Source organism: Aricia agestis, chromosome 11, assembly GCF_905147365.1.
Source record: "Aricia agestis chromosome 11, ilAriAges1.1, whole genome shotgun sequence".
NCBI lineage: Eukaryota > Metazoa > Arthropoda > Insecta > Lepidoptera > Lycaenidae > Aricia > Aricia agestis.
The window spans coordinates 5,216,590-5,244,440 of NC_056416.1; the positions used below are offsets into that span (position 1 = coordinate 5,216,590).

At 37.8% G+C, this 27,851-nt stretch overlaps 1 protein-coding gene across 7 annotated transcripts in view; it reads right to left on the bottom strand.

The window, feature by feature from the left end:
• LOC121731606 (receptor-type tyrosine-protein phosphatase N2) overlaps positions 1-27,851 on the bottom strand; it is a 28,237-nt gene continuing 386 nt past the window's right edge. For 2 of the 7 annotated variants that reach the window (XM_042121117.1, XM_042121118.1), the window contains exons 2-23: positions 27,663-27,799; positions 23,487-23,576; positions 11,620-11,673; positions 10,746-10,809; positions 10,277-10,411; positions 9,898-9,988; positions 9,651-9,783; positions 9,053-9,577; positions 8,846-8,977; positions 8,509-8,664; positions 7,842-7,944; positions 7,672-7,761; positions 7,440-7,587; positions 6,875-7,093; positions 6,271-6,416; positions 6,023-6,077; positions 5,477-5,698; positions 4,773-4,970; positions 4,346-4,512; positions 2,365-2,418; positions 1,749-1,926; positions 1-1,080 (exon numbers count right to left, since the gene is read on the bottom strand). In XM_042121117.1, the coding sequence (XP_041977051.1) occupies positions 976-1,080; positions 1,749-1,926; positions 2,365-2,418; positions 4,346-4,512; positions 4,773-4,970; positions 5,477-5,698; positions 6,023-6,077; positions 6,271-6,416; positions 6,875-7,093; positions 7,440-7,587; positions 7,672-7,761; positions 7,842-7,944; positions 8,509-8,664; positions 8,846-8,977; positions 9,053-9,577; positions 9,651-9,783; positions 9,898-9,988; positions 10,277-10,411; positions 10,746-10,809; positions 11,620-11,673; positions 23,487-23,571 (3,060 nt within the window). In that variant the 5' untranslated portion in view covers positions 23,572-23,576; positions 27,663-27,799 and the 3' untranslated portion in view covers positions 1-975. Of the gene's footprint in view, positions 1,081-1,748; positions 1,927-2,364; positions 2,419-4,345; positions 4,513-4,772; positions 4,971-5,476; positions 5,699-6,022; positions 6,078-6,270; positions 6,417-6,874; positions 7,094-7,439; positions 7,588-7,671; positions 7,762-7,841; positions 7,945-8,508; positions 8,665-8,845; positions 8,978-9,052; positions 9,578-9,650; positions 9,784-9,897; positions 9,989-10,276; positions 10,412-10,745; positions 10,810-11,619; positions 11,674-23,486; positions 23,577-27,514; positions 27,537-27,662; positions 27,800-27,851 lie in introns of those variants that run through there. The other 5 variants (XM_042121119.1, XM_042121115.1, XM_042121116.1 and 2 more) reach the window with 4 other exon arrangements.

Below are 27,851 nucleotides of genomic sequence, written 5' to 3' on the forward strand. Positions count from 1 at the left end.
TCCACATAAAAACTACATATAATTTCATACAGAAATACGGTTAAATATATTTTCTCTTAAAATCTAAAACTACAATGGTTTCTTTTGTAGTAAGTAATATTTTTTTTACATTTTTTTCATTTAGTTTGCAATAAATATATAAATCTTATACATCGATAGTTCTATAGTAGGTTGTATTCTACAGATTGTAAATATTAGGTCTTCTTTACGTGATTATCTTCTCAGGTATTCCGTTATCAGGATATGATTAGAAAGACGCAACTTGTTAGTTTGGCAAAATGTTAAGCTTCATAAAAATATGGCCACCTAAAGTGTTCGTGAGAGTATAGGAATCAGGAAATATGCAATACTTAAGACGTACAATGATACTTAATTAAGTACGTTTTAAAAAGTTTGATATAGTTAACGAGGACTAGATGACAAAATAATCTTTTTACAAAAGAAATCTTGCTAGGAAATCTCTCTAGATGGAGGTGATGGTCGAAAAGATATCTTATATAGATACAAAACACTCCTGCCGGATAAATAAGTTGTAAAACGCTAAAAGTAAAGTTTAGACACCATCGAATTGACCATTTTCATCAGTGTTGAATTCAAAGTGAAGTAAAGTTTTTGAAACGTTATTTAGACACTATTAACATCAACATGACTTACAAGTCTTCAATTTTCGATTATACAACATTAAATATAATACGACAATAATATGTAATATAAACATTTAAGTAAACAACATCGCAGACAAAGCATAAGATTTAAACAATCCGAGTCTAAAGTCTCTAAAAATTGGATATAATATATCTTTGAGACTGTCATCTTCTACATGAAAAGCAATATTATATTATTATACTCAAGTAAATAATCGGTGACTGTGATGAAACAATGTGGTGTAACTAAAAGGTCTATTCTAATATTTGGTACTCTAGAGCCATGTCGCTTACAACTAAGTAACAAAATCGTTAGCAAAAGCCGTGTGCATTAGTTAGGTTTGTCCTTGTCGGTGCTGTCCTTTTCCTTTTCTTTTTCCTTTTTCTCCTGCAGCTGTTGCAGGTGAGCTGGGAGGGCCTTTAAGATCGCGTGAACCTGGGGACAGAAAAAAGGCACAAATGCTTAAAATTCCATCTACATAAAAACATCATTTTTTAGGCAGAGCTGCAGGCTTAGCATGGCCACAGTTATAGAAATGCAAAAATCCGCCACCCAAGTTTGAAAATTTTATATTCCAATCTACTTCAAGTTGGATAATGGAAGTATTTACTTATTGACTGACTTCCAAAAATGAGGAGGTAATACGTTCGGCTGTATGTATCTTTTTTTTACTTAAATATTCCCCCTTAATATCCCCCGACCAAGCTAGCTCATGACTTATATAATTTTCTGAACTTTTCTGTATGTAAAGGGTGGTGAAAGTGATCTTTGCCCGAAGCGGCTAAATAACGAGATCAGGCCCTCAATCTGAATATAATGATAATTAATATATGATCGTCAATGAGGCTTATCACTATTGCATGGGTCGATAACCTCTTTTATTACATACTCGATTATAAATGACTCTAAGTTTCTAAACACACTAGGCCGAAAAAACGCGGCTGAAGTTTGGCATGCTTACGTCTACAATGTATTTTAAATTACCGACACACCATGTCGAAATTCCGTCGCGTTATGTTGTATGCGTTTGATATTGCTGATGTCATCATGCCGAACTTCCGCTGCATAACTTCGGCATGGTGTGTTTAGACACTATGCGATACCTCCTCAGCGACGGCCATAAGTACGAACTCGAACTGCTGCCTGGTGGCCACAGTACGCGGGCGCTGGTCGCGGATGTGTTCGAGCGTGGCCGCGATGTCGATCTCCTTGGCGCCCTTCGCCATGCGGTTCAGCACCATGTCGATGAGGCAGTACGTGCCCGTGCGGCCCGCTCCGTCGCTATAACATGATGTGTGCGTGAGGACTAGGTGATAGGAACTGAATAGCTATGGACGCGGTGCCACGCATTTTTCGGAATTTCTCGGAGAACGCGCGCGAAGTATCATTATAATATTATAGCACATGTTAGCAGAAGTGCAACATCGTCTTTCCAAATTCAAAATTGACTCCATCTTATTTCACTTTGTGGTCTACGAATTAAATAACATTTAATTGCCACATTATTATTGATGCTTACCTACCTGGCTAATTGTTTGTATATAAGTTTAAACATTATAACTTACTTTGTTAATGGCCTGTTTCACCGCTTCCTGATAAGGTGCCCGATAGGGTTATTTGACAGATATTCCATACTCCATCTGTCAAATTAAGTGGTGGATAGCCTTATCAGGAAGCGGTGAAACAGGCCCTTAATCTATTAAAATATTAGGAACTTACCTGCAGTGGACTACAATCGGGCATGATCGACCGCGGTATGACTTATTCACTTTCCTAAAACAGAACACCATTTCGTAAAATATTTCAAAATATAAACGTAATTATAACCGAAGAAAACAAAATATAAAATATTGATTTGATAACAAAAACTTCCGATCAAAATATCTCTCTTGAATTCTCGTAGAGGCCCTACGGGCTACGGCCTACGCTACGTCGCGCGTCGTAGCGTGGGTGTAGCACTCTGACGTAGCGTTACGTCGCGCGTCGTAGCGTGGGTGTAGCATTCTGACGTAGCGCTACGTCGCGCGTCGTAGCGTGGGTGTAGCATTCTGACGTAGCGCTACGGATTGTAGCACTTACTACGAGCAGCTTATTTTTGTTTATTGGGGGCTACGAATAATAAAAACTAAGGAATCGTAACTCCCATACTATTACCGTTTTAAATTTGGTTCCTTTTGATCTGTCATGTAACGTCAACCTAGTACCGCTCAAGGTCACCTAAATATTGCAAATGTATTGAAATGTGTACCTAAGGTACACTTTTTTGACAAGTATTGTTGAGCATGTTTTTTGACGGAGTTACTTTTCCTTAGTTTTTATTATTCGTAGATTGGGGGAGTCTATTAATTGAAGACGTGAGTGGAAGAATCGAACCAGTAACATTAAATGTTACTGGTATGTTATGAAATTTTCATAACATACGGACAGTAACTCATTATTTCCCTAATTATTATTTATTTTAATAAAACTTGTGACTTATCTACTTCATAACCAAGCTAATATATCTGGCCACCCATATAATCCATACTTTCTATATTTCTTATATTTTTTCCGGCCCTTAAGCCTCCATTGGAACAAAAAAAACGGGAAGTTTTTTCATGTTACTTACCCTATTCATCCACTCACGTCTTGAATTGCGTGAGGCATTTTTGAGGGTTTTTTAACCCCCCCCCCCCTAGTAAGATTCGGAAAGATTTAGCTTGGCCCCCTCCCCCCTTAGAACACCTCACGTAATTAATATATTTAAAAACTGATGTTTACTTATTCATGAAGTTATTATTTACTCTACTGTAGAAGAAATACGATATAATATTGTTACGTGCTAGGGTTCGAGGATTTGGAGAGAAAGACCTGGTGACTCTCTTGAAGACTTTATTAACACTGCACTAAACACTAGGTCACAACACTTAGCACTAAGTCCAAACACTAATCACTAGGTCCAATCACTAAGCACTATCACTGTCCTAGGTCGTAGTCAAGTCGCAGGTTTCACTGGTTCACTCACTATTGATCACTTGTTGTCGCCTCGAAGATCGCTCAGATCGAACTGACTCGCCGGGCCTGCCTGCTGCTTTTTATATGGCGAGACGAATTGCCGTCCTTACGATAAGTGCAGTAAGTTGATTTTTTTGGCAAATTTAATTTAGACCTTATGGACTCAGTCATAAGGTCTAAATGAAAACACGTAAACACGCAAACAAATAAACGGTAAACACGTAAACAAACATTGGACCTTTCTAGAAGGTTCGACTATTTACTTGCGCACCTCATGCCATCTAGTATTGAGTAGGGGATTTATGTTGCCTGTGCTCCCTCGGTAAGTTTCGCTGGTTTGTCACTAGATGGCACCACGTGTCCGTATACCATGTACCGTAACAATATTTTAATCGTATAAATAATGTGTTATTTTTTGTTCACTTAATAATAATTATTTTACATAATATAATTATTATATGTTGGAAAAATAATATAATCGGTTACATCATCATCACTTCGTTTACGTTATTATCGTATTTTTTTACATTGATAGTACAAACGACTGTACATGGTAATTGATAAGGCTTCTTACAGACGAACGGCACTTGTTGACGGCACGCGTCGACGGCTGTCGACGGCAACCATTGGATTTTTTTTCATTGTTTTTTTTTTACATTCGTCGTCGGCACTGCCGTTCGTCTGTAAGTGCTCTAACAGACAATACCTCCTAAACTCCAGCAGCGCCTTGGTGCTAGCGGGCACGCCGTTGTCGGGCCACGAGAGGAAGTGGAACTGGGTGACGGTGCGCGTCTCCCCGGTGCGCTGGTTCTTCAGGTAGAAGGACCGCACCAGGTAGTCGTCGCACCAGATATGCTCGCTCACCAGGTGCACCTGGGGAAGTAAGCAGCTCGTGAGTGACAGTTGAGGTCAATGACCTTGTCATTTCTCAGAACCCATTTGTGACATGACTATACTTGACTTGGTATTGCGCGAAATTAATTTTCTGGAATAAAAATAGTCGCATTCGTCTTGTTTTTTCATAAGCAAAACGTTGTGCGCATGAAAAAACGAGACGAACACGTCTGCTATCTTGCCTGGAATTCAAAATACCTATGCCCCTCTCCCACACTATATCCGTCTCTGTCGCTCACCTCGTAGATGTGGTAGAGCTCGGAGCCCTCCTCGGGCCAGTAGCGATGGCAGAGCTGCTGGCCGTTCTCGGTGAGGCGGGTCAGCATGACGGTGACGACGCTGCCCTGCTCCCACACCATCTGCCAGAAGTCGGGCGCAGTGTGCGCTAAGGGTCCCGCCGCTGCGATGTACGCGGGGTTCCGGGGGTCGTGGTCCGTCTAGTAAATTGTATATCATTAACACATTAGACTTCTTACAGACGATGGGCACTTGTCGACGGTTGCCGTTGACAGGTGCCGTCGACAAGTGCCTGTAAAAGCGCTTAATGCTTATTTATAAAGCGATCGCCAGTATGGATAATAAAGCATTGTATTTCGGTACTGGAACACTGTGTATTAAATATATATCTATCATGTTTCAGAATCAGAATCATTTATTTCATGAAGTGTTATTCTGGTAAGATAGCTGTATGTTTCAATTCAGCCTAGCATCCAAACATGCATAATGGCATAATGGCATAATGGCGCCTGCTACTGTATAAATATGAGTAATCAGTATTCACCGATCAGAACAGCAAAAGTCTATAACATCATCACCAAAATCTTTGCCCAACAAACCTTCGAATGTGGTGTTCAGGAACAGCTTAGCATGATAGACCGGTTCTCGACAGTTTATGTTAATTATTATAAGCTTAACAATATTTCAAAACCATAAAAATACTTACAATAGTAGAAGCGTTGATATAGTCCGAGCCGAGATGGTTGCTCAGAGTGTTCAAGGTGACCCTGGAGTGGTCGTATGGTAGGATGTCGTTGTATCTATTCTTGCCCGTGTTCTCTGGCTTTAGGGCAGCGGTGGTGGCGCAGGGCTCCGCCTCATACGCGCAGAGAGCCCGCCATTCCTGCTCCAGACGATCTTTATTCCGGAGGTGGTCTTCCATGTAAGCCTGTGGAAGGGTTCAATATTACCACATAGGGTAAGTAAGGTGTCACTATTAGGAAAGTTGATCCATATGCTGATGGCGGATATACGTATTTTGGACACACATATCAAACCCAGCCGACAGATCACGACCTAAATTGATTTGACTCCAGTGTAGCCAAAACATTTTAGGTCCACGTCATTTGATCGTGTAGTCACTACACGATCAAATGACGTGGGTCCGCAATATACATATGAATCAAGTTCTTCGATGGCAAATTTCTTTGTTACACTCTAGAGTTGTACTCTTTAATATTTTTTGTAAATTTTTAAAGTCGTAAATACTTACAAGGACCATGTGTCCTGTTGATATGTCCATATTGGTCAGCGCTGGTTCCTCGCTCCTGTGAAAATAACATAAAATATTTATCCTATGTCATATGAAGCCCTGAGTAGCTTCAAGAGCTGACCAAGCTCAGTGGGAGTTGTACCAATAAGTTTTTAATCAAATCAAAATAAGCAAATTCTTCAACTTTCTAATTCTAAATCTTTCAACTGGAAAAGGATACAAAGAAAATGTATTTAAGAATTTCTCACCAAGAGGATGTACTGGATCTTGTCGAGGGGGAGTTCCCATCTGGTTCCCTGGACAGGGAGGTGATGCGCTGCGGAGGCTCCGCCGGGTGCGGCGCCGCCGTCTGCTGACCAGACCATTTGCCTGACATTCGTGCACGACAGAGCTCCTAAGATAACGTATGATGTAAGCAGCGAGCTACAATGTTTCTACATACTAGCCACTAGGAATAGAAAATCAGTTCAAAGTAAAAAAAAACAGTCAATTTTTATGATATAAACAATGACAAATGTATTTTTCTATAGATCTTTGAATCAAAAAATTTTAAATTGAATAGAAGAGAAACTTTGAGATTCTCTCAATTTTTATTCCACCCGTTCTGAAGCAGCTGACGATCAAAACTCCTATGTATGGGTGGAATACTATTATTGTTACGATTTTCGCTCGGTATGAAATGACTTTTCAAAATGATCACCACCTCCCCCTACTAGAATTAAATATGCTAGATTTCAAAATTACCGCAAGATGGTCATTAAGTAGACAAGCATGGTGTAAGCATAAGCTCATTAATTCAGAAACAATTACATCAGTTGCCTACAAAAACACTATTAGATTTACTTCACATACCTGGTAATCTCTGGTTGCTTCAGCATCAATGTCAGCAGCCGAAGCTAGACCCTGCAGCTTCCTCTTGGCAGCCATATCGCGTTTGAGCAGTATAGCGAATACCACCGCACCCACGATCAGCACAGTCAAGCTGCCCGTCAACGCCAGTAGCACTGGCAGGTCCAGTCCAAACAGCTGTGGCTCTGACATGTCAGTGTGACGTACTACTGGGTACTTGCTCTAAAACATGTAATTTAACATTAATATAAATCATTATTATTTTCTATGAGTTTTAGATCTTAAACTGTCGTGGAATCTGAATTACATGTTTTTATGTCACGTTTGTTTTTAATAATTTTATATTTATCTGTTTCAATTTCATTAAGACGTGTTACTAACGGCCATTCCCAATATTTGATCTATCTCTGGTTTTGCCCTACTAGAGATAGCAATAGCTCACAATTGACATAAAATATATGTCTCTAATGTCTAATGTGAGCTATTCCTATCTCTAGTAAGGCAAAACCAGAGATAGATCAAATATTGGGAACGGCCGTAAGTAAACATAAGTTGTTAGATTACTTACTCGATCACCAACGCCAGTAGATTTTATAAGTGCACCTGTTTCTCTTCGCACTTGTTCCTTTATAGTGTCAATTTGTCTTGCTACTTCAGCTGCATCGTAGCCCTTGTTATTCTTTTCAACTCTAAATGTTACTTCACTTGGATCAACTCTGTTAACAAAACAATCATATAAAATATATTTCTGGGTACTTATTGTTTTTGAAAATTATTTTTTGAAGTCACATTTAATTTACCTTGGATTAGTAAATGTGTCCTTTTCTAATCCAAGCATCTCTTCAAGTTTGGTGATAAACGATATTCCTTTTTCCCAGTTCTTCAAGAACCTGTAACAAATATCTCATCAATATCAAAGCTATTAGGATCAAGTACAACTTAACTTTCATTTTGATTGTGAAGTCGTTACCTGTCTTGAAACTTAACGTAAGCATAAGATGGGTCGTAATCGTAATCGTTATGATTATGATCGTTGTTACTCCTGACATTTTCGATAACTACCGGTTCTTGACCTGTAACAGGGAAACATAATCTTCCAAATATACCATTTACAAAACACTTCAAATAACAACAAATAACATGCAATTTTTGCTTGAGTCATATTGATTGTATAAATCTTGCAAGTGCTTAAATAATAATCGCCATAAAGTATCACAAAAGCATTTGAATAAGTCAAGTGTTCTTGGAATGTTTTATTGGAGCAGGATTCGTGTCTAGATCTATTTATTAAATCATTTAGATCTAAATCATAGAGGATACAACGCCGGAAGGATTTAATAAAATAAAATAATATACCGATACACATACTTAATATAAAACACGAAAAAGAATATAAGTAGGTACAACACATAAATTAAGAGAAACAGACACATAATATGCTCAAGGAAACGATAGAGCTCATGCGTATTTATTGTGCTTTATATATCAAGGAGGACACTTAGTGCTATAAATTCGTGGCGGTGCAATTTTTATTGATAAATAAAAAAACGATTGTTGTTCGGACGCAACACGAGCAGTTATGGATTAGGGCACATCGAGAGACTATAAACAGTTATCTCAGGCCGCGTGACACTAACCTGTCACCGATTTATTGCTGTACAATATCTTTAAAGTCTTTGCGTCCAGACGCGGCCCAGGCTTTTTAACATCATCTCTTTCCCTACGCATAAAGCCCCACTCTCTATTAAGCATATCTTGTAAATCTTCTGATAAGTAAAATTTGGAATTTTCACCTGAAACATTTTCGCCGTTTGATAACAGCCTGTTCCTATGTTTGTGTTACGATAGTTTTACTTCATTCGGAACGAATAATGTATCAAGAATAAATAAATTTCTTACACTCTTGTGTGCGAGAGAATCTTTTAACTTTGTACCTTTGTTTTTCTTTTTCTCATCTTATTAAAATTTACTTACCTTGAATATTTTCTGCTTCCAAAGGTCCTCCTTCAGCGTACAGTGCTTCCTGTGGTTTCAGCTTGGAATCTACAATTTCCCGCCAATAATTCATTAAATAATCCAAATTTTTGGAATTAGGAGGCTTGTCATCTGCAAGACAAATTTTGTTTTAATTCATTAAAAACATCACCTTGTTACACAGTTGTTTCAATTCCAATAAAATACCTTTCAAGTGGTAAGGATCCAATTCTCCACTTCCAGCATCTAGTGGAAATTCTTCTGCGCCATCTTCATCAAAGTAAATACGCTGCTCTTGGATTTCACCGGGGTTCTCATATTCGAAAGGAAAATTCTTTTCAGCGAAACTCTGTTTGTATTTTTCTAGTGCGTTCGAACGAACTTCTTCGTCCAAAGGTGAAAATCTATTGGCTGTGAGATATTCAGCGGTGTAGGGTTTTACTTTTGATTTACGAAAATGAGCACCTAAGCGCTCTTCCTCAATTTCATTGCTTGGTTTTTCATTTTCAGATTTCGGTAACAAAGATTTCTTTTCTTTGTCTGCTAATTCATCGCTAAACTCATCTTTTACATCTTGATTTCTTAAATTTTCTTCCCGCATACGTTCTCTAAATCCTTCAAAAGGTGCTATTACAGGAGATTCGTCTACCTCTCCCATCATTAATAAATCTCTTAGCTTATCACTTGGAGTTTCTTCAATATCGGGGTCTTCTTCAGTTTTAATTATGGGTACTGTAAAGGAAATAAATATTATTACTTTGGGTCCCGTTAATTTGACATCAAGTATTGGTATGAGTATTTTTACCATTAGGAATTAAAAATGATGCAGGGTCTTCCTCTGGTTCCAAAGGTGGGCTGTAAACTTCATTTGCAAAGTCTGTGTCGATTCGTGCATTATTTGGAGTGAATCGAACAAAAGCTGTTGAGTCTGGGTCAATCTGAAAGAAATAAAATATTTTGAAAATATTTTTTTATGGTACCCCTTAAGTTAGTAATGTGTGTAAATGTAAACTTTCGGTCTATGTTATAATATTTATTCTTAAGTATCTTACTTCTTCATCCACATTCTCTTCCGGAGCATCTGTGTTCAACTTTGGATCGACGAAATGATCACAAAGTTTTGAATTCACATTTGCCGGATTTCTGCAAATAATAAATCAATTAAAATTTTTCTTTGATATGCTTAAAAATCAAGTTAACTTAGTTTAACAGTTGTGTAAAGCATCCCTAATCTTTGAATTGAGACTCAGCTGAATCAAAAGAAAAAAAGGCTTTTGAAGGCATTCGGTGTACTTTTAATAAAACCTTTAATTACAATATATACTGGCCCTAAAAAGTAAAAGGAACTTTTAATGCTTATAAATAATTTCCCTACTTGGTGACCCCTTGTTTTTACCGACTATAGTATAATTTCAATATCAGTAAACTCACAGATGATGACGTAGAGCATACAGCATGCTCTGCAGCACGCACTGAGTGTAGGCGTGCTCCCAGCGGTACCCGCGCGAGGCCAGCTGCTGCAGCTGCCTCTCGAACCATTGCAGCTGGGTGGAACTCATGTCATATCTGGAAGAAGTTGCATGTAAGAGGGAGGTGTCCCGAATGATTTTTTCTCGAAAAGATTGGTGGATTTTTGTCTACTAAAACTTTGGTCTTATTATGGTATGGTAATCGTATCAAAATAGACAATGGTTTGTTCTCCTTTAGCATTAACTTCTATAGCAATATTAAAATAGTGATGCTTAAAGCCTACTTGAAAGTTTTAATAAAAAGATTTTATAGACTTTAAATTAACTAGAGAAAGTCTTGTAAATTTGATGTCGTTGAAAGGCACAAAATTAACGAGAAAAATGTCATCTACGTAGGATGTCGTAAAAAAAGTAATGAAAGTTTAACTTACTGATAGAGTGATCCTTCCTCTGGATCGTTGTCGTATATCGGTATACATTTGCCGAAGGCGAAATCTGTACAAAAATATATGTTTTATGTTAAAAGAAGTAGTTTTATTCATACACATATTTATACATGCAAAGGTGTGTTTTTCAGTGTATTACTCCTTTACACTATGGAGTGTAGATGGAGGAGAACTATCTCTGTATGTAAAAAGTGTCCGCTGAAATGCGTTAAATAAGGGTGGCGCTACAGGAGCAACAGGGTAAATTTTAAATCATTTAGCAGCTTTTATTTCAGCTATTTTAGGTTATATTTTTCAAATTATATTGGTATCAACCCAGTAATTCTGTGACTCGGCTATTCGGCTAACTTCAATTTATATTTTGTCACCAACGGCTACATTAATTCTATACCCTTTGCTCCTTGCTCTTGGAGGATTTTTCAACTATTATTTACTGCGTACAGCTGGACACTTTTTCAAATATCCCCCATATAAGATAGTTCTCCTCCATCTACACTCCATACTTTACACATCAACCACTGGACCGATTCAGATGAAATTCAGAAATTCCCATAAAGAAACTTTGTGCACTGGAACAGGAAGTACATACAAACTTTAATTTTTCGGCAAAAATTTTGACAAATACGGTTCCCACGAGGTTGCGGAAAATTTATAGTTTTGCAATAATAATATCGTTTAAAATATTTCTGTACTTTGTCGTGAAATTAAATAGAAAGGAAGGAAACGAAAGGTCGTCTAATACTATGGATAAAGTAATAGACGACCTTTCCAAGTAACTCCATGAAACTAAATACGAAACTCGTGGCCTATAACAACTCTATTGACCTATTTACTACCTACGACATTACTTAACACTTACCATCGTAACACCACTCCACGCCCTCAATGCACAGAGACTGGCTGAACAAACAGCCTGCAACAACAACAGGAAGTTATTACACTTGCCCTTGTTAACCTTATGGCATTTACATATCACGTGGTACGATATCGTGACGATAGGAATACGTGGGTGCGAAATGGAAGTAATGTGTTTTAATATGAAACGCAATGAGTAAAATAACTAAGCGTGACATGGTGTGACAAAATGGTGGGAGTAGTCCTAAGTTTTGTGACATCACATTTACTTAAATAAAGTTAATAGCGTAAAATATTGAGGTGGCTTTACTTTTTAGATGTCAAATTGTAAATTTGTGACGTCACACTAGGGAAGGTCTCACCAATGCTGCAATGTGATCATCTGTGATAAGGAGGCGAGGGGGGGGTGGATTTTTACAGAGAGCTTAATTTTTTTTATGAAATAAGGGGGCAAACGAGCAAACGGGTCACCTGATGGAAAGCGACTTCCGTCGCCCATGGACACTCGCAGCATCAGAAGAGCTGCAGGTGTGTTGCCGGCCTTTTAAGAGGGAATAGGGTAATAGGGGAGGGTACGGAAGGGAAGGGAAAAGGGGAGGGTAGGGAAGGAAATAGAAGAGGGTAGGGAAGGGTAGGGGATTGGGCTGGGCTTAGCAATCATAGTTCTCAATTAGGGCCCAACATGAAGAGGTCCTTGAAATCCCTTACGCCATTAGAAATAGTAAGATAGTGTTCATCCAAAGGCAGATCGCCAGCCATTACTATTAAACACTGGCCATTTAGTCAAAACTTTTTCGTTATCGCTTTGTTATAGAATCGACAACCAAAATGTATGGAATTGACATATTTAGCGTTAGTTAATAATAAGACGTTGACGTTCGACTCGTCTTATGTCAATTCCATACATTTTGATCGGCGATTCTATAAATAAGCGATAAAGAAAATATCCTGGGTCACCCCCCTGGTTACTAACGCAGGACAGGACGCGTCGACGGCAGCCGTCAACTGCAGTCGACAAGTGCCGTTCGTCTGTAAACGCTCTAAGAAAGTAATTTTTGTTTACATTATGTCTAGTTAGCTTAATTAACTTGCCTCGTGTTTCTTGTAACACAGCAAAAAATAATTAATAGGCAGCGAAGAGAAAATAAACAAAGATGTTTTTGTTGAATTTGGGAAAAGATAAGCTGACTGAATTGATTATTATTTTTTGTAAAAACAAGATTGTAAATAAACATCTATTTTTAAATAGGGGTGGAAAAATGTTGACGGGCAACACGTGTTGGCTATTTTAACCCGACTTCCAAAAAGGAGGCGGTTTTCATTGAACAACTAAAGTTACGTAGTTTACTTAAAAATCATATATAACATTATTATCAAATTAAGATTATCAAAAGTGTTCGACAATAGAAAATAAAAACAAGACTCTATATGGCTGCTGTTAAGCATTAGTGTTTCATTCCACATAAAATCGGATTTTGAGTTAATAATGCAGTTTTGTTCTTTATAACATAAGGTTTACGACAGTGAAATCCATTTTTTTGAAAACCAACTGTAGCATATTCTAGAGTACAAAAACGGTTAATGCTTATTCCTGTAAGTGAGGTTTTGTAAATAGTATTTATGTAATATGTTTCTAAAATGATTTGCGCTTAAACCGCTGAACCGATTTTGATAAAATTTTGTATGCAGATACTTTGAATCAATTAAAATGACATTAGATACTTTTTTCCCGGAAAATGTACTGTTCCCGCGCAGTCAACAAAAATGAATTTGGCTTATGATATCGATATAGAGTACATGTAGATATTACGTAAGGTTTTGGAGAATAATATTTAATAATAATAAAATAATATTTTTTATCATGGAAAATGTTCGGTTTTCACGCAATAAACTTTATTAATTTGTGTTTAAACTGCTAAACCGATTTTGATTAAATTTAGTTAATGTAGAAATAATTAGTTTATCACGTGCAGAGTTGGGCAAAAAGTAATTAGTAATTTTAATCAGATTACAAATTAATCAGATTGATGAAGTAATTGTTGTGCATCTGAAATTATCCGTAAGTTAATTAGTTAATAATATGTATAAAATGTATTCTAATTTTAGTTTGCAATTAGATTAATAATTTATTTAGACTAACGAATATTTCAATAATTATGCCCAATGTCCAATGCTGGTAATTATAATAAATAAAAACCGGCCAAGTGCGAGTTGGGCTCGCCCATGAAGTTCCGCAGCAGCAATAAGGTTAACTTCTATGAAATAAAAAGGTTTTTGATTTATTTTTATATTTCAGTTGATTTAATGAAAGGTAAATTGGTCGCTGTTAAGCATTAGTGTCCTAACCCACAATTTTTTTGTCGTAAAATTTTGAATGCAGTTTTGTTCTAAATCATCTAAACAACATAACTGCATTCATAACTCAATACGTAATTTTTGTGTGGGTTAGTACACGAATGCTTAACAGCGTCCAATTAAGGTTTACCATTTATGACGTATAAAAAAAACTACTTGCTAGATCTCGTTCAAACCAATTTTCGTTGGTAGTTTTTATAGTAATGAACATCATATATTTTTTTTAGAATTATCATGCCCCTACTATAGAAGTTAGAGGGGGGGGGGGGGGGGGGGGGAATACATTTTACCACATTGGAAGAGTCTCTCTCGCAAACTATTCAGGTTACAAAGAAATTATATTAGAAACCTCAATATGATTTTTGAAGACCTATCCATATATACCCCACACGAATAGGTTAGACAAAAAAAATGTTTGTTTCAATTGTACCTAAGGGAGTCCCTATGCTACATGCATTGATAATATTTTTACCAATATAGGCCCCTTAAAGAAAGAAGTCTTAAACATATTAAGCTCTGATCTGATGAAGTTTAAGGGTGAAATTATATCTAAGATTGGAAATTTAGAATATCATAGTAGTCCAGATATGACATTTGGTAATCTTTTCAAATTAATTAAAAACAATTTTGATACTACCTTCACCTCTAAGACAGTTGGAAAAAACAATAAGAGTAAATTTAGTGAATGGGCTACACCAGGTATTATGAAAAGCAGATTAAAACTGTTTGACCTTTATAATGAAAGAACTATAAATCAAAGTGAACACTTTATAAACTATGTAAGATTATATTCAAAAATATTTAAGCAAGTCTGCAGGGCTGCCAAATCTATTCACATTAGAAATAAAATTAAGAATTCAAAAAATAAAGTAAAGACAACGTGGCAAATAATAGCAAGTGAAACTGGAAGAGTCGCCAGTCACAACTCAGATTTTAAATTAAATATAGATTGCAAAAATATAACTTCCGACAATGATGTTGCGACTGCTTTTGAGAAATTTTTCGCTGACATTCCAGTTTCAATTACAAGTAACCTAAAGGACTCACCTGATGATGCTATATTGTTACTTAAAGAAAATGTAAATGAATGTGATATCGACTTCAGATTTAAAGAAGTAGGTCCTGAAGACATTATAAAAACTTTCAATTTACTAAATATTAAGAACACTACTGACTTAGTCTATCTAAGTAGTAGACTGGGCCTATCAATGAAAGTTATTAAATCTATAATCGATGTTATCGCGCCCTACTTAGCGACTATATTTAATGATTATATAAAAAGTGGCGTATTTCCTGATCTAATGAAACACAGTAAAGTTTTACCTCTTGTTAAATCTGGTAGTAATTTGGACCCGTCTAATTTCCGACCTATATCTATTTTACCGACATTGAGTAAAATTTATGAAAAGATAATACTGAATCAATTACTAACGCACTTTAATATAAATAATATTTTACATAATAAACAATTTGGATTTACAAAGGGACGGTCTACTACAGACGCAGGCGTTGAATTGATCAGTAGTATTTTTAATGCCTGGGAGACGTCGCAGGATGCTCTAGGAGTTTTTTGCGATCTCTCAAAGGCCTTTGATTGCGTGCAACACAAAACATTGGTCAGGAAACTCTGTCACTATGGCATAAAAGGCACAGCACTCGCCCTCCTAAAATCGTACTTGTCAAATAGAACTCAGAGGGTTGAGATAAATGGTAAAAAATCTGCTGGTGCAAAAATTGAAATGGGGGTCCCACAGGGGTCTATATTAGGACCCTTCCTGTTTCTTATTTATATAAATGACCTGCCATTCTTAATTAAAGATAAACATAGGATAGTATTATTTGCTGATGATACATCTCTTACATTCAATATCAAACGGCTTAATGCGTTTTATGACGAAGTAAATAATGCTCTCTCAAAGATTGTACATTGGTTTAGCGTTAATAATCTTTAGTAAAAAAAACAAAATGTATTAAATTTAAATTGCCCAATGTAAGGCAAACGGAAACCAAGGTGCTTTTAAATGATGATGTTATGGAGCTAGTGGATACAGCTGTATTTTTAGGTATTACACTAGACTCCAAGCTTCAGTGGGGCCCCCATATTGCTGGGTTGGCCGACAGACTCAGTTCAGCAGCATATGCAGTAAGTAAGATTAGACAATTTTCAGATGAAACAACATCACGTCTTGTGTATTTTAGTTACTTTCATAGTATTATGTCCTACGGCATTTGCTGTGGGGCAATGCTGCAGATATAAATACAATTTTTGTGCTGCAGAAGCGAGCTGTGCGAGCAATCTACAAGTTGGCCCGTAATACTTCACTTAGAGAAAAATTTAAGGAAACTGGAATCTTAACTGTTGCTTCTCAATATGTCCTATCAAATGTATTATATGTAAAAAAGAATATATATCAATTCACGAAAAAATGTGATACCCATGGGAGAAATACTCGTAATAAACATAAGCTTGAAATTCCGGTGACTAGACTTACTAAAGTCAAAAATTCTTTTAAAAGTCAATGTATATGCCTTTATAATAAGATCCCAGAAATCGTTCAAAATCTCTCAATTAATTTGTGTACCAAAGCGTACTATAAAGTTACTGATTTCATGAATGATAGTACACCATGGGAATAAGGTCGCCCCCTGCAGAGCTGTTTCTAATATAAATATTATGTATAATAATTGTACACTCGTATTTTATTTAGTCATAATGACACTGTTATTTTATAATATAATTTTTGTAATTTTCCATCTTTTTAGAAAAAGATGGCCCCGTGCGAGTTTCTTACGCCGGTTCTTCTCGCCGGGTTAGTTCCCGAACCGGTGGTAGGCATCTGTGTAGCCCCGACGTTCAGAGAATATTTGAAAAAATTTATTCTGAATAAAAAAAATTGAGTTTGAGTTTGAGTTTGGACGGACAGACAGACAGACAGACAGACATACATGACGAATCTGTAAGGATTCCGTTTTTTGCCATTTGGCTACGGAACCCTAAAAACTCCTACACCGGTTTCGGTGGCAGTGGCCGGTTTCAATAAAACCAGGCCAGTTACGCAGGAGTAATATCATAGTGCCCAAGTGTGTGCGCAATACATAAGAGCTCTCTGCGGGAAGTGCGGGAAGGGAAGAAGAAGCGGGAACTCTCTGTCTTTTCCCGAGACATAACGTATAATATCTGCATACCAAATATCATAAAAATCCATTGTAGCGGTATAAGCAGAAATCATTTTATTTAACTCCTTGGAACTGTACATTTTTCCTAGATAAAAAGGATCCTATGGCCTTTTCCGGGACTCAAAGTATCTCTATACCAAGTTTCATCAAAATTTGTTCAGCGGCTTAGGCGAAAAATAGGAAACTTTGTAACGCGGTTACCGTACATTTTTTAAGACAATAATTATCTTATGTCCTTTCACGGGAGTCAAAGTATGTGCACACCAATTTTCATCAAAATCAGTTCAGCTGTTTAGGCGCAAATCATTTTTGTTTATCATACGGGTACCGTACCTTTTTCCCGGATGTAAAGTATCCTATGTCCTTTCCCGACACATAACGTACCTACATACCAAATATCATTGAAATCCATGTAGCGGTATAAGCAGAAATAATTTTTATTGAATGCCTGGGAACCGTACATTTTTTCGGAATAAAAAGGATCCTATGTCCTTTTCAGGGACTCAAAGTATCTCCATACCAAATTTCGGAAAAATCGGTTCAGCGGTGTGGGCGTGACGAGGTAATTTTATATAATAGGACATTAATGTTATATGTTATAAGCCCTATAGCAATATAGCATTAACCATTTTTATACTTTTTCTCTTAAAAACGAATGTAACTTTAATTTATTTTTTCATAATCATAATCTACGCATTTCAACAAAAAAAAAATGATACCGCACAATAACATTTTTTTGCTTAAAATAAACAGAAAATAAAGATTATTCCAAAAAAACTTAAAACGCCGATTACTCAAAACTAGTCCGATGTGGGATGACACACCAATGCTTAACAGCATCCAATTATAACATTTGAGTGTTTTAATATCTCACAAATTCAATATGATCTGATATAAACCTTTTAAAAGTTATGAAATTATAATAAAAGTAAGTACTTTAAAGTTATCCATCGTTCCTCTACATAACGAACAATGTTCTAGAAATCCCGGGGATTCGAATAAAGATTTTATTAATAGACATAAATTGAGGTCGCGCGGGGAAATTCCGATTACCGCAAATCGGGAGAAGGTAGAGACGATCGGTATTTCAAGACAAGAGTCGGTGAAGTGGGTAACTGAGAATTTGAAAAGTTTTTTTATGAAATAAGGGGGCAAACGAGCAAACGGGTCACCTGATGGAAAGCAACTACCGTCGCCCATGGACAACTCGCAACATCAGAAGAGCTGCAGGTGCGTTGCCAGCCTGTATTGTTTTTATGCGTAAAAAAGGCTTTAGGGCCGGGAAAATGATTAGCTAGATCAGTCTTTCTCAAAGTGGGCGATAACGCCCCCTTGTGGGCGCTGAAGGTCTAAAGGAGGATCAGTGTGGATCCCAGAAAAAAAATGGGGGTGTTGTGTAGAGCCTTGGGGGTGATATTTCATCTGGATGCATTTAAAATTGAAACAATGGGGGCGCTACAACATAATTTGTCCTCAAAGTGGGCAGTAGACAAAATAAGTTTGGGAACCTCTGAGGTAGATGATGAAGTAGGTAAGTTACAGTTAAATTATAAGTGAAAGATAGGGTAATTGCGCTTATGTTGAAAAATATTAGTTACCCACTTCATCCACCAATGACTCCACTTAACATGAACGTAGGTATTATACGGTAGTTTAATTGGTATTAAAGTTTTGGTATATCACAAGGGTACGAGTACTAGCCACTCAAAGAGAAATGGCGTTTGTAAAGCTTGTTATTTTTTATTAGGTACCTACTGCCTAGTTACTAGTGTTAGACACTAGAGTCTAGATTCTAGAATATTACTTTATATGTTGTACATACTAATTTTATTGTTGCATCAGAGAAATTGATACATATGAGAAAATGGCGGACCATCGTAATTTGGACGGGCTATGTCAAATCAAGACGATCGGCATTTAACATAGAGGCAAGTATCAACTATCAAGTATGCCCTAGTATATCCCACAACCTTTACATTTTGTGGTACACTTTACGGAAAACTATCAGGCCTATTGATTTGTGCTTTAACATAGTAATTTTTATTTATAATATATAGATGTATTATCACTTATCATCAGTCAGTCAAAGTGTGACGATGCGAGCCCTCACAATTAGCTCGGCTTTTAGCTAGTCGGCATGAAAGTTTCCGTGTATGTTACAAGGGTTTTAGCCGCTATTCATTATAAAGGAGAAATGAAGCAAGTGTAACATTTTAAGCTGGCTAAGGGTGCGTCCACATTTGTATCATTTGCGCGATCAGATCTCCGTCGCGTATCATCGAAGCGTATCAAAATGATACGCGTATCATGATACGCCCCGATCGCTATTAACCGCGTATCTGATACGTGTCGTATCAAATACGCGCATGATCGGCAGAATGATCTAATAGGCGTCCACACTATGATACGCATACTTGATACGGCGCGATGATCGCGGCGGAGATCTGATCGCGCAAATGATACAAATGTGGCGTTGACTACACAAGCAGTTATAATCATCAATCAGGTTATTTGGGTTGTAGTTTAACCAGTCAAATCAGACTGCGCATTTGTCAATTGAAATTATACAAGGTGTAACAAAAACAAGTGATAATACTTTAGGGTATGTACGTGTTCCTTGTAGAGAGTTCACTGTGAAAGTAGCAGTACTGAAAGACCAAATTTTTTTTTCACTTTTGTATGGGGAAACTCGTGACACTCGGGCCCTTGCCCATACAAAAGTGAAAAAAAAAACGTGTTTCAGAGCTGCTACTTTCACAGTGAGCTCTCTACAAGGAACACGTACACACGTAACACACCCTAAAGTATTGTCACTTATTTTTGTTACACACTGTATATTGTTTGTAAAAAGTTACAAGTAAAGGGTTATTTTGTCTTGTACTAATTGAATTACATCCATTATCCATATTATCTATATTTAAAATGCGAAATTGTGCCTGTCTGTTATCTCTTTACACCGAAACTGCTGAAAAGATTTTGCTGAAATTTGATTTGGAGAAGTATCTCCAAATCAAATTTCAGCAAAATCTTTTCAGCAAAAAGTTTTCTAGGTCCTTTCCCGGGACTTGAAGTATCAAGTCCCGGGAAAGGACCTAGAAAACTTTTTATTCCGGAAAAATGTACGGTTCCCGAGTGACAGATTGGTGCAACTGAGTAGCGGGCGTCAAATAGTCCTTAATAAATCAGTGAACCTTTTGCAACTCGATTACCAACAATATGAAACAATGATGTTTTTTTATAATAGAATATCATAGATATGAAATGTATTTTATTACAAGAGTTCCAATGAACTCTTATGTAGGTTACATTGGTACATTAGTATTGCATCCAATAGCTGCATGTAAGCTTTTCTAAATTCTAATCCAGTGCAGCGCCCCGCTGTTGCCAGCTATTGTTCAATGAAAATCTATAATAGCATTGCACTGTTTTCTACCTGTAAAAGTAGGATAAAACATGGAAACCCTGCAAAAACCTAAGCTACAAAAAGCTGTTTGTTTCACATGAGAAACAATATATTAAATTATATTTCGATATAATGTATAAGGTGTATTTGTTTGCTTCTTCGCCTTTTTCTAAGGTTTTTACCGACTCTAATGTCGAAAGTACAGTAAAATACACGTTGAAATTACGACTTGTACTTTAAGAGGGCGACTAACCCAAAATTGTCGATTTTAAAATTCATTTTTATACTTGAAAATAAGCCCCAAATTGTTTCATTTTCTAAACATAGATACTACATTATATTTCTAAGAATCTGATCTGAGTAAAAAAACGATATCTTAAATTTTTCTCGATAGAAAGAAAAAACAAAGATGCATCTAATTTTCACGAATTTTTCATATGTTGCCATAACCGTGCATTAAACTAAGTTAATATTTTAACACATTGTATAAAATTCTATCATTGAGACATTGACCTTAGCTCAGTCAACAAAGTAGTTGTAGAATGCGTGAGCGGGAACCTAAGCAATTTCTGCAGGAACTTATTCAGGGTGGTTAAGGACAAAAGATACTAAAAGTCCTTCACTTTTCCTGAGCGATTGATTAAAAAACGGATGAGAATTTGGAAAAAGCCTATAGAATCTAATTTATAGAGAATTTAATAAGCTTTATTGTCGTCTTAGAATATTTTTTGCTACAACACATAGTTTTTTAGTTATTGACAAAAAACCAAAAAAAAAACCTTTGTCGCCCTCCCCTCCCTCCGGTTCACCTCCTAGACGTCAGGACTTTTAGTATGTTTTGTCCCTGATCACCCTGAAAAGTTCCAGCAGAAATCGCTTAGGTTCCCGCTCACGCACTCTATATCCTCCTTTGAGTCATTCGTTAACCGGACTACCTGGCGGATTTTAAAAATGTTTTATATTTACCGAGTTATTAAGAAAAAGCTAACTTGGCGATGATTCCGCGTCGTCCTTTTTCACCTGGTATATGCAAAACGGGCGTGAGTGTGAAGAGAGAAGGACGATGCTTGAATTTTTGGGTTAGTCGCCCTCTTAAAGCAATAGTTCTACGTCTATAACCGAATTTCCACGGGTTAAAAGTTTGGACGAACCGGATGTACGTGCGAAACCACTCTATAGTTGTTCGCACATTAATTATAGACTATAGTTAGCAGTTAAGCACCGTACGCGTCGTACGCGCCGCACAGTTCAGGAGATGCGGCGCGTTCGGTGCTGACAAATGTGTGAGGTTTCACATCATTTCTTAAAACGAATTCTAAAATGCTGCGCGTGCTTACTGACAAAATATATGCGACCTTATAAAAATCGCACTCAAAGACTTCTCAACATTAATTAAGAGTCTAAAAAAATTAAACATTTTCATTATGTTAAGAAAAAGTCATCATTCATGTTACTAGAGTGCGTCAGTTAGTCATTACTCTGAGGTGAACTCACCTATGTTACCATCGGCATGTGAGGGCGCCAGCAGGCACAATAGTGCCAGCGCCCACAGAGCCTGCCGCCCGCATACACGGGACACTAGTCTGAGACCACTCACCTATGTTACCATCGGCATGTGAGGGCGCCAGCAGGCACAATAGTGCCAGCGCCCACAGACCCTGCCGCCCGCATACACGGGACACTAGTCTGAGACCACTCACCTATGTTACCATCGGCATGTGAGGGCGCCAGCAGGCACAATAGTGCTAGCGCCCACAGACCCTGCCGCCCGCATACACGGGACACTAGTCTGAGACCACTCACCTATGTTACCATCGGCATGTGAGGGCGCCAGCAGGCACAATAGTGCCAGCGCCCACTGACCCTGCCGCCCGCATACACGGGACACTAGTCTGAGACCACTCACCTATGTTACCATCGGCATGTGAGGGCGCCAGCAGGCACAATAGTGCCAGCGCCCACAGACCCTGCCGCCCGCATACACGGGACACTAGTCTGAGACCACTCACCTATGTTACCATCGGCATGTGAGGGCGCCAGCAGGCACAATAGTGCCAGCGCCCACTGACCCTGCCGCCCGCATACACGGGACACTAGTCTGAGACCACTCACCTATGTTACCATCGGCATGTGAGGGCGCCAGCAGGCACAATAGTGCCAGCGCCCACAGACCCTGCCGCCCGCATACACGGGACACTAGTCTGAGACCACTCACCTATGTTACCATCGGCATGTGAGGGCGCCAGCAGGCACAATAGTGCCAGCGCCCACTGACCCTGCCGCCCGCATACACGGGACACTAGTCTGAGACCACTCACCTATGTTACCATCGGCATGTGAGGGCGCCAGCAGGCACAATAGTGCCAGCGCCCACAGAGCCTGCCGCCCGCATACACGGGACACTAGTCTGAGACCACTCACCTATGTTACCATCGGCATGTGAGGGCGCCAGCAGGCACAATAGTGCCAGCGCCCACTGACCCTGCCGCCCGCATACACGGGACACTAGTCTGAGACCACTCACCTATGTTACCATCGGCATGTGAGGGCGCCAGCAGGCACAATAGTGCCAGCGCCCACTGACCCTGCCGCCCGCATACACGGGACACTAGTCTGAGACCACTCACCTATGTTACCATCGGCATGTGAGGGCGCCAGCAGGCACAATAGTGCCAGCGCCCACTGACCCTGCCGCCCGCATACACGGGACACTAGTCTGAGACCACTCACCTATGTTACCATCGGCATGTGAGGGCGCCAGCAGGCACAATAGTGCCAGCGCCCACTGACCCTGCCGCCCGCATACACGGGACACTAGTCTGAGACCACTCACCTATGTTACCATCGGCATGTGAGGGCGCCAGCAGGCACAATAGTGCCAGCGCCCACGGAGCCTGCCGCCCGCATACACGGGACACTAGTCTGAGACCACTCACCTATGTTACCATCGGCATGTGAGGGCGCCAGCAGGCACAATAGTGCCAGCGCCCACAGACCTTGCCGCCCGCATACACGGGACATTACATCTGGAACAACATTACACGTTATGCCACAGTTGGATAAAAGGAATTTTGTTCGTAATTCGTATAAGTGGTCGTAGTGGAAAGTACGATGTGAGTCTCTACAAAGAAATCCAGTGCTGGATTTATGTTGTTTATGAGTGTAGGCCACTTTATTTCCGCCGCCTAATGTAAGCACGAAATCAGAACGCGCTTGCCGCCGCCGCCTAGCGAGTACGGCCCCTACTCCCTAGGCTGCGGCCTGTACGGCCTATTTATAAATCTAGGGCTGACGAGATCACTTTACTACGCTGGCCGCAATCAGAAAGTTTTGATTTATTTAAACATTAGTATGGAAGTTTCATTTTGACATAAGTTGCAACTTGCAAATTGCAATACATTTTTCGTCAAGCCCAACAATTATTAAAATTTAGAAATAATATGTCATCGGCGCCGCCATATAAGTAGTTATAAACACGTTATAAACTATAACATTTTGGAGAATATTACTAGATCACACCCAAGTCGCTACTATGTTTTTTTGTTGAAGACAATATTACTTATACTTATCTCTTTCTAAAGATATAAGTAGTTTTTTCGGTGACCGACAATGCCACCCCCATAAAGCTTATAAATAAATCAACCGCAACATAATATTATATACTATCTATACCTAAATATTACTTACAACGAAATCTAAATATATGTCTGGTAGGATACGGGCTTCCCTTGGATTAGGTGAGGCTAGAAAACTATTACAGAATCCTATATTTCCAAAAAGACCATCACCAAGGCTACTACGTCGGGATTCGCCCCGACCACACTCCATCAACATGGGGTTCCACATAATGCACAATTTGGAGAGTCAACCTTACCCATCATAAATTTAAAAATGTTTGATGGAATGTGGCCGGAGCGCAATCTTAGCATTGCTACTATATCTTTTCTAGGCATAGATAATCTATCAAACCATGGGTAACGAGGAGGCTCCCATTGTATTGTATTGTTTTGTACCATATTCCCTTACTTAGCGACCGCTCATCAAAATCTTCTCGCCATAGTTGTCGACATTGTACTTTAACTTTACCTAGCAATTCACTGTGCAGCTAGATCTTTCGCGAATATAATAATAATAATCTTTATTTAAAACTTTCAGCATCTGTTACAATGTGTAGTTATAATATGACCTAGGAGTGCAATACAGTATACAATACAATATATTTTCAATTTTCATTGATTTCCCTAAAGGACATTTTTTTAAGTGAAACGTAAATTATAACGTTTAAAAGAAAAAAAAATCTAGCTTATTATTAGTCATTATTAACATTAATTATTCCCGTGGTGTTTTCCCTTTAGTTCTTTCACTTTCGGTCATTGCAACTTTGTGCTGTCTCCCGCTTTTTATGGGGAGAGAAAACTGTATACTTCCTACTCCTCCTATCTTCTTCTGATTAAATTCGTTGCGGGTCCCAAGATAGCTTTAGCATGTCCCTCGGGCTCCCTCTCATTACTCATATCAAAGAGTTTTCGTGGTTGGATATCCGCTGTCGATCCTGGCGACACAGGAGATGCAGTAGTGGGAATGTGTGGTGGGCCAAAGCCCGTTTAAAAAAAGTGTGTTAATTATGTGTTAATCCAGAATGTCAGCTAAGTCCAAATCGCTCTATCCGTTTAAGCGTTAAGTAGTAACAATCATACACATTCACAAACACACAACCTTTCGCCTTTATAATATTAGTATGATGATGCGAATGTAAATAAATGTAACATGATTAAATCCCGGCCCCGCGGGCTTCGCTCAGTGTCCCTATTAGGTTTGCGAGATTCTTCGTGGAAATGTTGTCGCATACAAAATGTACACATATTACTTTAGTATGACACTGTAGGTACATAATATTAAATTATATATCACGCATCCTATAGAATATATAATTTAAGTTATAACTGGAAATTGCACAAACTATAAAACAGCCTGAATTCCTTTTATTATTTTTAAATTTCTATCTACGGAATAATTCAGTTAATTTGTAATCTAAAAATTTACTAAATTAAGTACTATCAGAATAGTTAGTTCATAGTCAGAATATGGAGGACGTGTAATTTGGTCGCGTTATATCAAATCCAGCCGACAGATAGCTAACATTGAATTAACATAACTTGACCAAACGAGAAACGAAGTAGGTCTTTACTTTGATGCTATATTATTATTATTTAAATATTGATTTCCTAGCGCGTAGGCCGTAGCACAATGGTTTCGAAACTCGTTGCCAATTTTGTAGCAAACAAAATTGTACAGTTAATTTTAATTTGATAGCACAAATTAAAGATTGATATTATAAATGCAGTTTACTCCTTACTTCAAAAGTCTACTAAAGGTACTCTCTCACCGGAAGCATTCGCTTGTAATGTAACGTTAGAGAGTCGAGCATTACATCAGTGAAGTAAGAAAACCGAGCATTACAATGCGCACCTTGTAATGTTAAGTACAATGTGTAATATCTTGATACAACTTGTAACATCAACAGACAGTGAAGTCAGCTTGCTATGGAATGCTCAAAGTCAAATCTATAATGTTACATTACACGCGAATGCTCGTCAGTCAGGGAGATTCGACTTTGAGCATTACATTACAATACTACCTAGTATTGTAATGTAATATTCAAAGTCGAATCTAAAATGTTACATTACACGTGAGCGCTCGCGGTGAGGGAGCACCTGAGGGGAGCACCTTAATATATTTTGTATAATTAGTAGATTGACTGACAATATTAATAAAGACTGTCCAACACTCACTTCTGTCTCAATATTTATGCTAAAAACCACGAATTCTTTTGAACAACGAATTCAGAACAAACCTATTGAAGTCAAAGTAATTAAGTAAAAGAAGCTGATTATAACACTATTTTCAGAAAGAATACTGTCCGAAAATAATCATTACTTAAAGAAATATAAAACCTTATTTCAAGGACTCAATTTTGTAACCATTACTTTGTAACGTAATCGCTAAAGTGCCCGACACTCAGCCATACTATAATTAACTACTTACTAAAGAAAATGATAGTAAATAAGGTTATCTACAAGTGCTTTTAAAGCTGTAAGCTTTCCCGTTAAAAGGTCGTTATAAATAAGCTTTTAAAGCTATCTTCTTATATATAAAAATGGATTTTCAAATGTGTTAGTCGCGCTAAAACTCGAAAACGGCTGAACGGATTGGGCTGATTGTAGTCTTAAAATATTCGTAGAAGTCCAGGGAAGGTTTTAAAGTGACACAAAGCTCACCGGGACAGCTACTTCATTGATATTTTTAAATCAAGCTCTATACTTATTACGAGTAGAGCTTTATTTTTAACATAACGTAAATGACAAGTATTTTTGTTTTAAAAAGTATTTTTATCATTTATGCATGCAATAACAGCAATTACCTCAGATTGTATAACATGTGGAGAATTTATAATTATCAATAACAGATTTAACATAAAAAATTGCTAATTATTATAAAAATAATTGTAGCTTTCTTAAGATGCTACGATTGCTATGACTGAAACAAAGGTTGGCAAAATAATAAGTATTCAAGTAACTATAAATTATTAATTTAAATGATATCTATGTTTGGTATTTGCGGTGATTTATACCTAAGTTCAGAGTAATGACGTAGGCGGCTGCCCTTTCTGCTCATCCCACGCAAACTCTGCTCTATCTATACTCGTATTTAATCATTTAATTGATAATAGTGCGTTGTTTTACGTATAAATAATCCTGGAATATATAAAATATCTGAACAAATAAGCTACGCAGAAACATTGACATTTTAGAGTTTCTTTTTTATTAGGGATTTTAACGTTTTCCTTTGGGGTTTTTTAATACTGAATCTATAAAAATATTATGTACATAAGTCGTCATAGTTAAATATAATAAGCTTTCACTGTCCCCCTATTATTGCTTAAGTAGTTGACAAACAAACTCACATTCCATCCACTTAATTTCACTCCCATAAGAACTGGAAGTTGAGGTCAAAGTATTTTCAGTAACCGACTACCTAACACCTATTAGGGTATTAAACAAACACTAAAGCTAGCGCTATTAATGCCTAAACTGAGGAACAGTTGTACGTACCGTTTAGAGGCAGCGGTTTGGTAACATATCACTTATCACTGTAGACTGTAATGTCGGCCAGCTGAAGGGACCTGCGCACTGCGCTGTATCGATCCGGTTCATTCACTCGCCCACAAGATAAGATGCATAACCCATTTCTGATGGACCAATGTATGTAATTGAAAATTTAAAAAAACACACACACACACA